The sequence below is a fragment of the Salmo salar genome, chromosome 01, assembly GCF_965601325.2.
Source record: "Salmo salar chromosome 01, fSalSal1, whole genome shotgun sequence".
Taxonomy (NCBI): Eukaryota; Metazoa; Chordata; class Actinopteri; order Salmoniformes; family Salmonidae; genus Salmo; species Salmo salar.
The window spans coordinates 33,014,891-33,026,359 of record NC_138291.1 but is presented as its reverse complement, the minus strand read 5'-3'; the positions used below and the strand labels follow the sequence as shown (position 1 = coordinate 33,026,359).

Genomic DNA, 11,469 nt, shown 5'->3' with positions numbered 1-11,469 from the left:
AAAACGTATTTTCCCAGTTAGTTTTTTTTCTTCCAGTTCCCAGTTGTCTTGAACTCACTGAAGTCTGAGATTTCCCAATTCCGAGTTTCCAGTTGTTTTGAACACGGCAGAAGTCATGCTGGATTGACAGAATGGTCAATGTTGAATGTTTGTCCTTTTAACCTTGGAAAAGAGACCCTTAAACCCAGACTTGGACCACACACCCACTCTACTGAATAGCAAGCTAGTGACTGCCTTGTAATGCTCGCAGTTAGCAACTGATTCCTTCCAAACCACTCAATGTTGAATTTGCGATTTCTATCTTGTTATGTAATGTTTATGTCCAATGGCCGATGAGGACCGATACGTTTTTTTTCTATAATTTCTCTATTCTATAATGTAGAAAATAGTAAAAATAAAGAAAATCCCTTTAATGAGTAGGTGTATCCAAGCTTTTGACTGGTGCTGTATATATTTTTTAAGCTTAACAGGTGGGTCTCAAATGATGGGTCGCCACTGCTCCTTCCACTCCACCATCACCTCGTCGCCAGTCCCAAATAAAGAGGTCTAAGCAACTGGGTCCCTGGCAGTACCATGTTTTCTTCATTGTCTAGCTGTAAACATTCTATATCACTTCAGTAAGGGACTGTGTTTAAGAGACTGTGTCTAGTCTACTCACAGTTCCCGTGCATCATTTGTCCAGTTCACTGAGGTCTAATTTGCATAAGTAATCACTAAACTGCACATAGTGTGATGCATTAATTGATGTTTTTTATATTTTGGTTCTTCGTCATTCTGGTGTTACAAACAAATGACCAATTATGCAGATAACGGACATGTTAAAACCATTTAATGCTTCATTCCCAAATATTTGTTTCTTTTTAAAAAGCACATTTTATGCCGAATTACAATAAGTCCATTTAAAATCTTTGAAATAGAACTGCTCCGTCATAATAAACGGGCCTGTTTTCCTCCTAAAGGCTAAATGGCCATGGGACATTTGTCCTCTAAGAACAGACGGACAGACAGTGACTAGACCTAGCTGGGGAGCAGATTGCTTGGTGCTTTCATTTACACCTTTGATAGTGATGAAGCACTTCCAAACTTCAGGAGTAAGTGTAACTGAATTGAAGAATGGGTCACAAATCAAATGGACTCTCAACAGAAGTCTCTTATCCAGGTTGAACAGTCTCCACAATCTCAGTGAAACCAAAACCTCACCTGTGAAATACATTATCTCCATGAACTTTGTACCAAAGCCCCGTTTCTTGTAAGGGGCTATTAATAGCTAGGACGAAGGTGAAGCACTTATTAGTCCTCACAGATTAATGAAAATGTACTGTAGTGGGGATGTGAATAATTTAGATCTGTCTTCTTCATTCATTATTAGAAAGGCTGAACTGTAGATAAAGAAATGGCTGCTGATGTCAAGCCTCCCGGATGGCCATTTATTAACTCCACATTCACATAACATGCCTGAAATAATACCTGTGAAGCCAAATACTCACTGCTTTATAAGCATCGCCAAGGACTTCTCTTCTCTCCCTCCTCTTACCCTCAAGCAGTTTGTATGGAGGACACAGTTCTGCAGTCAGTGACATTAAAGAGGAGTTAGACTGTCTTTGAGAAATGGAATGTGAAAATGGAGCTCACACATTATGCTGTTGTTTTCACACTGTCGCCTGTAACAAAAGACGGGCTCTATGGTAGATGGCATCCAAATGTTTAAGAGTAGTAGCAGCTGCACTTTGATAAATAACATCACCATAATCAAGAACAGATAAAAAGGTTGACTGAATAATCTGCATCCTTCTGCTTAGAGAAAGGCACCGCCTGTTTCTGTCGAAAAAGCCACATTTAAATCTTAGCTTCTTAAATAGCAAATTTTCTAAATGTCAAATCCATATCAATACAAATGCCCAAGTATTTATATGTGGGAACATGTTCAATTGGAGAACCATCTAATGAGTGAGCATGTATTTCATCTGAAACATCTTAAGAGTTTAAAAACAACACATATTTAGTTTTGCCCGTATTAAGCCCACGTTTTGCATCAGCAAGGCATTCCTGCATAGCCCTAAAATCTGACTTCAGTTTTGATACAGCCAGATCAACAATCGGGGCAATAGCACACATAGTAGTATCATCAGCATATACTAATTTGTTACAGATAGGGTATTTGACTTGTCCAAGTTTGCCAAGCAATTGACATTTCATGTCCACATAAGAGTAATCACCTACTTACTGGTTTGTTATATTTCCCCTTCAGACATGAGGAAAATGAGATGGGAATAGGATTTTATTGGGAGTCTTCGGCTACATGATATAGCCTTTTCGAGTTAGTACCCATGGAGAATAGGTGGTATATTCAGTCTGCCTTAGAAATGTTTATGTAATGTCTTTGATTTACACATCATGCCTGTACTAGACTCAGGGCGCAAGAGACTATGTCTGTAGATACAAGTGTTTTATTCTAAGAATAGAGGCATCTGTGAGGACAGTCCGCTTGGTATTTTTGCACTTGTCTATGATTTTATTTGACCCCAGAAAACAGTATAAATGTTACAATGCATAGACCAGCATGAATTTCAAGCTGATCTATGATAGTCTATGCTTGTCCATGCTAGTCTATGCAGGTCAATGTTGGTCGGATGCTGGTCAAGCTAGTCTGACCAGCATGGTCTAACTGGTTCTGCTGACTGACCAGCATGGCCTAGCTGGTCAGGCTGGTCTGACCAGCATGGTCCAGCTGGTCAAGCTGGTCTGACTAGCATGGTCCAGCTAGTCAAGCTGGACTGACTACCAATTGACTACCATTGTGTTTTTGCTAGTGATCAGCATTCGCTGTACGTTTCCTGGAGACCAGCCTTTGCTGTGTTTTTGCTGGTGACCAGTCTTTGCTGTGTTTTGGACACTGGTGATCAGCATAAGCTAAAGCAATACCAGCATCAAGTCAAATTATGCTGGCTTGCAATGTGATATTTAATTGCTATTAGAATCCAGCCAGAGTGGGTTCCCAAAATCTGCATTCAGAAAGACTGCCAGGGTTAGAATGATGAATGAATGGCACATTTTAACTGCAACAACCATTTCAGTAACGGGTGCAATGAGTCCAACTAACAGATTAGATATGTTTAGAAAAATGTATGGTATTTATCCTTGTGTAGCATAAGATAAAGTAATTGATTCATTAATAAATCAATGGACATGCAAAAACACAGATATTGAAAGAAACAATTCTGAATTGCCAACTGCAATAGAGCATGCTGGAAAATATGATAATGATGGGCCTGGTAATAGTAAGATGTTTCGCTAACTATTTCATGGGTTGTGTGATGTTTAAATTAAGATGCATTTATGAATTTTTTTGACAAAGCTAGAAAATGCTGCCTCCCCATAAAGCTTGCCAGCTAAAACCCAGAAATTAGTTAACTCTGGTTCGTTCAGCCATTCCTATGGGGAAAATGAATGAGGAAAGAATAGGGTTTGGGGATAAATGCATTCGAGTCAACATGGTTGCAACTCAATATTAGGAAGGTGTTCTTAATGTTTTGTACACTCAGTGTATGTTTACACTACTATAGTGGGTAATCTGTTGAGATGTGTTGGACAAACATATACAATTTGATGGTTTTACATGCTAGATAGCATACATTTTGCACATTTGTAAGTGAATAAATAGCCTTTATTTTGGTAAAGATAAACTAATCCAATGTTAATTGACCAGCATATGCTGATGACCAGCTTATGTATCCAAAAAACAGCAAAGTCTGGTCACCAGAAAAAAACACAGCGAAGGCTGGTCACCAGAGAAAACAAAATTAAGGCTAGTCACCAGTGAAAAAAATACATTGAAGGCTGATCGACAGTGAAAACACAACAAAGGCTAGTCACCAGCGAAAGCACAACGAAGGCTGATCACCAGTGAAACACAACAAAAGCTGGTCACCAGCGAAAACACAACAAAGGCTGGTCACCCACCTGTGCTGGGCTATGCTATTTTTTCAGCAGGGCTAAGACTGCAGAAACCTCAAAAAAGGACCAGGTAAATATTTGTGGGAAATTCATATAGAATATGCACATTATTTTAACACCCATGAATGTTTTATTGTCAAAACACAGCAAGATATGTTTTATTTTGTAAAAACCAATATTCAGCACACAGATAGTGTTTTAGTCCGTATTCACACTACGTAGGAGGATCAAGTCAGCAACCTGCAGCATCTCCAACTGGCGGCGCCCTTTTCACAACACATGTATTATTGATTATAAAGCTATTTTTTCTCCTAAAAATATGAAGCAAAAACTTCAATCGCCCCGCCAAAAAATACATTTTCAAAAGTGCTTCCACCCTGAAAAGCCCAGCAGGATCATCTGAAATGCCAATAGACGACATGATCAACAGTGAGGGAGTGGGTGCGATAGAGAAAGAGGTAAATAAAATCCATACATGCAACTGCAAGGTTGAGTGCTTGCTGAAAGTCCCCAGGCAGAAGAAAGGATTCTTAAAAGGTCACCTTACAATAGGAGTCTGGCATGATAGACTGCAACAACTGGCTCTTTGTTATTTGACACAACACATTTCCACCTGCTGATTTATTCAGACATACCTCAGAGGACAGAGCAATAGCTTTCTGTTCCAACTATATCTCTCAATGTTTTTGACAATATGGCAGTGTTTTTTAATTAATTTGATATATTGACCAACAGTTTCATTACAAACATTACACACAAATACATTCAGGATTAGGAATCTAAAACATATTTTGTCTAGTGCTTTTTTCATTATACAGCATTGTGGCAAAAACATGTATGTACAGAAAAATGTCATAACTTAGCCCATGTGCGTAATCACTCCTTCTAGATTTGGACTCAATGCCAAAAATACCCTTAAAGATGGTTGAGTTTCCTCAGTGGTAATCCATCATTAGTGACTGGGTTCTCCTGTGAGGCCTTGGAAATGCTTCTGACTCACTGCTCCCCAGTGACTACTGAAAAGTGACAGGATGTGTTTTCTGTCACCAGTTTAAAGGGAATGAATTCCCACTAGGTAATTAGCTAGATTAGCATAGTCTGTAACTCTCAGAAAATGTGCAACAGGTTTATGCATATAATATTCGTTGGTTATAATTAGTCTTTGTGTATGTACTATATACAGTACCAGTCAAAGGTTTGGACACATCTACTCATTCAAGGGTTTTTCTTTATTTTTACTATTTTCTACATTGTAGAATAATAGTGAAGACATCACAACTATGAAATAACACATATGGAATCATGTAGTAACCAAAAAGGTGTTAAACAAATCAAAATATATTTGATATTTTAGATTCTTCAAAGTAGCCACCCTTTGCCTTGATGACAGCTTTACACACTCTTGGCATTCTCTCAACCAGCTTCATGAGGAATGCTTTTCCAAAAGTCTTGAAGGAGTTCCCAGATATGCTGAGCACTTGTTGGCTGCTTTTCCTACACTCTGCAGTCCAACTCTTTCCAAACCATCTCAGTCGGGTGATTATGGAGGCCAAGTCATCTAATGTAGTACGCCATCACTCTCCTTCTTGGTCAAATAGCCCTCACACAGCCTGGAGGTGTGTTGAGTCATTGTCCTGTTGAAAAACAAATGATAGTCCCACTAAGCGCAAAGCAGATGGGATGGCGTATCGCTGCAGGATGCTGTCGTAACCATGCTGGTTAAGTGTGCAAAGCACCCCACACCATCACACCTCTTCCTCCATGCTTCACGGTTGTAACCACACATGCGGAGATTACCCGTTCACCTACTCTGCGTCTCACAAAGACACGGCAGTTGGCACCAAAAATTCACAATTTTGGACTCATCAGACCAAATGACAGATTTCCATTGGTCTAATGTCCATTGCTCGTGATTCTTGGCCCAAGCAAGTCTCTTCTTCTTATTGGTGTCCTTTAGTAGTGGTTTCTTTGCAGCAATTCAACCATGAAGGCCTGATTCACACATTCTCCTCTGAACAGTTGATGTTGAGATGTGTCTGTTACTTGAACTCCGTAAAGCATTTATTTGGGTGGAAATCTGAGGTGTAGTTAACTCTAATGAACTTATCCTCTGCAGCAGAGGTAACTCTGGGTCTTCCTTTCCTGTGGCGGTCCTCATGAGAGCCAGTTTCATCATAGCGCTTGATGTTTTTTGCGTCTGCACTTGAAGAAACTTTCAAAGTTCTTGAGATTTTCCGGATTGACTGACCTTCATGTTTAATGGATGGACTGTTGTTTCTCTATGCTTATTTGAGCTGTTCTTGCCATAATATGGACTTGGTCTTTTACCAAATAGGGCTATCTTCTGTATACCACCCCTACCTTGTCACAGCACAACTGATTGGCTCAAACAAATTAAGAAGGAAAGAAATTCTACAAATGAACTTTTAAAAAGCCACACCTGTTAATTGAAATGTATTCCAGGTGTCTACCTAATGAAGCTGGTTGAGAAAATGCCGAGAGTGTGCAAAGCTGTCATCAAGGCAAACATTGAAGAATCTCAAATATAAAATATGTTTTTATTTGTTAAACACTTTTTTGGTTACTACATGATTCCATATGTGTTATTTCATTGTTTTGATGTCTTCATTATTATTCTACAATGTAGAAAATAGTAAAAAAGAAGTTCAAAATAAGTGTCAAGTTCAATGTTTAAAAATCCCAACGTTGGCGTGGGTTTCAAAGTATTTGCGATCAGAGCTGTGCGTAAGAATATTTTATAAATTAAGCCCCTGGGTTTATGTAATTGACTAATATGGTCATCATGATTGTATTTTATTGATTTTCAATGTAACCAAAAGGCTGTTTTCCTTGCAGAGACAGAATACATTCTCCACGGAAACAGAAATAACCTCATTCCACCGATGGTGTGGAGAAAGATGTGCACTTGCATATTCAAACCATTGTTTCTGTTTACACCCTGCTTCACTCCATATTGATTGTCTTGGCCATTCTCTCTTAGCTATGATGCAGACATTGTCCACTAATTCAATACATTATGGATTAAGAATACTAGGACATGGGCAAATAACCTGTGCTTGTTGAAGAACATCAGTGAAAATAATCTTTGTGTAAAATATACATACTACATTTTTGTCATTTAGCAGACGCTCTTATCCAGAGCGACTTGCAATAGTGAATGCGTACATTTCATTTAATGCATGGTGCGTTGCACACACCATGCTGGCGTTGTAAACACCATGCTCTACCAACTGAGCCACAGGGGAGGTCCTTCAAGAAGTAGTAACAATTGTGATGTCCTTGACATTTAGGTGAGGTATGTGAATAGAGTGGTAAAGGTTGCAGCTAATAAAAATGTCTGTGTAAATGTCTGGTCTTTCCTTCTAAGAAGTTATTTTGTAGTCAAATACATTCATTTGGACATAACATGATTTAATATTTGTCCCTAAAATAAAGCTATTAGATGAAGATCTGCTCCCTGATACGTGTCATTGGTGACCAACAAATGAACACTGTGGGAGCCAGAATATTTATGTGTTTGTCAGCAAAGGTAATGTTTGGGAGCAATCGATAATGTGGATGTGTGCTTTTGGTTGAAGGAAGCCAGAAAAGATATGCTCTGAGAGTCAAATCTTAACAGATCAACTTTTGTTAGCCTGATCAGTCAAGCAATTGTGTGGCAGAGAGTGTGCAAAAATGTTAGTATGGATGTAAACAGAATGTGACTGGATGACACAGGGCTCAATTCAAGTACACCTGCGATATCTTCCATTTTCTTCTTTCTTTCATGGTCGAATAAATTCGCAGTAAAAGACTACTAGGGCTGCGTTTACACAGGCAGCCCAATTCAGATCTTTTGCAAATTGTTTGGCATATCTGACACCTATCTGATATTTTACTTAATGCTAAACGGCAAACAAAACACATTGAATCTGTCCTTTTGACTTCAGATTTATACCACATCCATATGTGGACCTCAACCCTGCATGTAGGCGAGTGTAGCCACTCTCTGAACTGTTCTCCCCATGGAGACAGCATTTTCTCGCACGCACGCACGTTCACACAAACACACACACACACACAATGGAGTGATCAAGCCGGGCGAGGCTGGACCGGGCTGGACTGGAAAAAAATACATCCACTAGGCTATCTGCGCATAAAAGTTCTGTGCACCGGTATAATAATTACAGGCATGCCCTTAACCCCTATACAAACATCAAAGACATAGGAACAATATGACTGGGGCTGCAGTTGTGAGCACTGCATTTCAAAACTACTTTCCTCAGAATGCACCTTTCCCTAAGGGATGGGAACGGGGTGGTTCAGCTCCACATTAGTATGCCTGTCTCCAGATTTGGATACTCATGAGGCCCGCGTCAATGTTTTTCATGCAAACGCTTTATTCGATGCTAATTATTGAATAAATAATACTACTACAATTCTCTCCGAAAAACTCAATTCAAAGGAAAACGTCCTGCATTGGATTACTGTTAAAGATAGTCTTTGGCTGTAGACCCACATAAAGGCGAAGTAACAACAGGAGGAAATAGCTGATTAATCAAGTTTCCATCCAACCTTTTTATGCCAGTAAAGTGCATGTCGGATAAAACATTTAATGAAAGGCCCGATGGAAACAGAAAATGTTTCGGTAAACATTCCAAATGTGGACAAAACAAAATACGCTAGACAAGGTGCGATATTTTAGTCGGTAAAATTAATTATGCGAGAAATGTCGGTGGAAACGCTTTTATGCGCAAATATTGATATAATAACCCTCATATCGAAGTAAACTTGGAGTCACGCAATGACATGTTGTGTGGTCCTCCCACTATAACTGGTTGGGAAAGCATGCAGTTTATTAGGCTATAGATTAAGAAAAGTTATCATGAACTTCACAGGGTGGTGAAAGTGCAAGGTGATGAGCTTGATATTCCTTTCCAATAAAAATCGAGGGTCTTATTCTGGTGACACGGTCTGCTGTTTGACAAATAAAAAAAATCTCGCTCTTTTGTCCTTAATAATCTCATCGTGTAGGCTATACAAGCGCCAGCACGCTCGAGCGCACGTGCCAATACCAGAGTGGGCACACTCGCTTAATAACTCAACATTTTGTATGAAAAAAACATCAGTAGAGTTGAAAATGCAATGGAAACCCATTTAACCCTATTTTTATGTGCACTACGTCATCAGGCACAGCATTTTATCTACAAGTCAATTTGATGGAAACATGGTGGGAACAATTTGGTGGGAACATGCCATATTGTTTTTATGCGGATTTTAGACTATTCGCATGAACATCTGTGGCCAATTGGATGGAAACCTAGCTATTGAAACACATCACTATAGAATGTTTCTTTACCAAGTTAAAATGATTCTGTTTCCGAGCAATAATCTTTCGACTTCAAAGTCCTGGTCGATTCCTCGAGAAGTGGTATACAATTATCACTACGTGAGGTACGCATCGAGCTCTCCAACGCACACGCTGCACCACACTTGCGCGTTGCCTTCATCAGCGAATCCTCGCTAGATTGCAACACCATGAGCTCCAGCTCGTGCTTGGCCGCGGTCTCGAGCACTTTCTGCTTGTTGTAAAAATTGATGAAGTTGTTGATAATGGGGTGAATGGGCAACGCGATGGCTATCACCCCACACAGGAAGCTGATGGCTGCGTTGCACTTGCCTAGAGTGGTTTTGGGGTAAATGTCTCCATAGCCCACGGTGGTCATGGTGATAATAGCCCACCAGAAGGACTGTGGGATGCTACTGAAGAGGGTCTCCGGGTGGCTTTGCTCTATGGTGTAGCCCAGTGCTGAGAACACGAATATCCCTATGCCCATGTACATAAGGAGCAACCCCAGCTCTTTGAAACTCCTCTTCAGCGCATAGGTGAACGTCTGTAGCCCAGAGGAGTGGCGCGCCAGCTTGAAGATGCGGGCTATACGCATGATGCGAAGCGCCTGGACCGCTTGCTGGACCTTGGCCAGATCCATCATGGCCGTACCCAGGTAAGTAAGGGTCAACACCACGTAGAAGGGAATGATAGCCATGAAGTCTATTATGTTCATAAAGGAGAGGAAAAAGTGCCGTTTGTTTGGGCAGGACACAAAACGCAGCAGGTATTCCACGGTGAACCAGCCTATGCAGGCTGTCTCGATGGCCTCCAGCATCGGGTGCTCCACAAGGTCCCCCTCTTCGTCTTCTACTTGGACTTCTGGAATGGTCCCCACGCACATCACCACAGAGGACACAAGGACGAAGAGGAAAGATGCAATGGCGATGACGCGCGCAGGCAAAGAGGACTCCGGTTTCTCCATGAGTTTCCAAATGAACTTTAGGCACCGCGCTGAGCAGTTGACAGAAGGGTCCCCATCTAGATCATCCAAGATAAGCTTCACTTTGTTGGCAATCTCTGCCAGCTCTTCCTCTTTTTCAGTCAGGTAACTTTTACAGCACTCGTCCAAATAGCTTTGGTGAATTTTCCAGAACTCCATCTCTTTAATGAAACAAATTGGACATATACCTCGTTTGATGTGAATCTCACCGAAGTAATACACGTCAATGATGCATCTGAAAGCGTCGGGATCCCGGTCGAAATAAAACTCTTTTTTACCCGGGTCATAGTCATCACAAAGTGAGTAGATAACGTCGTAATTCAGAGTTGAGCAGTTGATCAGTTCTGCAAGTCGACTCTCCGGGTAGCGGTTAAGCACATCGCCGTCTAAAACTAGCCTCACCCCGCCAATGTTCACGGCCATCTCGGCTTCATCCCTTGTATCCAATTTGTTGCAGTTCTTATATCGGGGTTTGGGTATTGTCCACATCTTTCCTGCTGTCGTAGGCTATTTTTGACGCAGTATAATAACTGGAGGAAAATGTCGAAAAGCAATAAACAGATTTGTGTTTCATGTAGGTCACATGAAACGTTTAAAGTGCCGGTAGCCTATATAAAGTCACTTAAAAAAGAAGGAAAGGCATTGTGCAAAACCCCGCTCCGCGCTCTTCCATGACCAAGCTGCAATTAAGTAATCTCTCTCTCTCTCTCTCTCTCTCTCTCTCTCTCTCTCTCTCTCTGGTTTACTCTCACACACGTACACACTGCTACTGCAGCGCCTGTGAGCTATGTGAGCGGATATCTCTTGGTTGTCAGCTTTCTGCTTGAAGTAGAATTTACCAAGTTGTCTTGGGCAATTAAAACACAAATATTGCGTAGGGTTGAAGTTAAAGTGAGGTGATGTGAGTGAGGTGAGTGGATATTGATGTAGAACTTGTTGGTGAGCGCATTGCCCAACCATTACATAGGCCTATTTGTCTTGACAACACATGGTGAAATTAAAAACCGACCTCTAGGAAATGAATACGAAGTTGTAGTAGGCTAATGTCAAAGCGTTATCATTGAACGAAATTACATCAGTACCTGCTGGTGTCCTTTTGATCACTTGGGACAGCCACGCAAATACGCACGTCTCCACAAAACGGAGATACTGTAGGACGACAAACAAACTTGCACAATTCGGA

General features: G+C 40.7%; 1 protein-coding gene across 1 annotated transcript; it reads right to left on the bottom strand.

The window, feature by feature from the left end:
• Positions 1-6,493: 6,493 nt before the first annotated feature.
• Positions 6,494-11,001, bottom strand: LOC106600612 (voltage-gated potassium channel regulatory subunit KCNF1-like). Its single transcript, XM_014192104.3, has one exon. The coding sequence runs from the start codon at positions 10,773-10,775 to the stop codon at positions 9,318-9,320; it is 1,458 nt and encodes a 485-aa protein (XP_014047579.1). The 5' UTR covers positions 10,776-11,001; the 3' UTR covers positions 6,494-9,317.
• Positions 11,002-11,469: the final 468 nt, after the last annotated feature.

What these genes read in the sequence shown, in the direction of transcription:
- LOC106600612 (XM_014192104.3), bottom strand. Translation starts at nt 10,775, where the DNA reads ATGTGGACAATACCCAAACCCCGATATAAGAACTGCAACAAATTGGAT.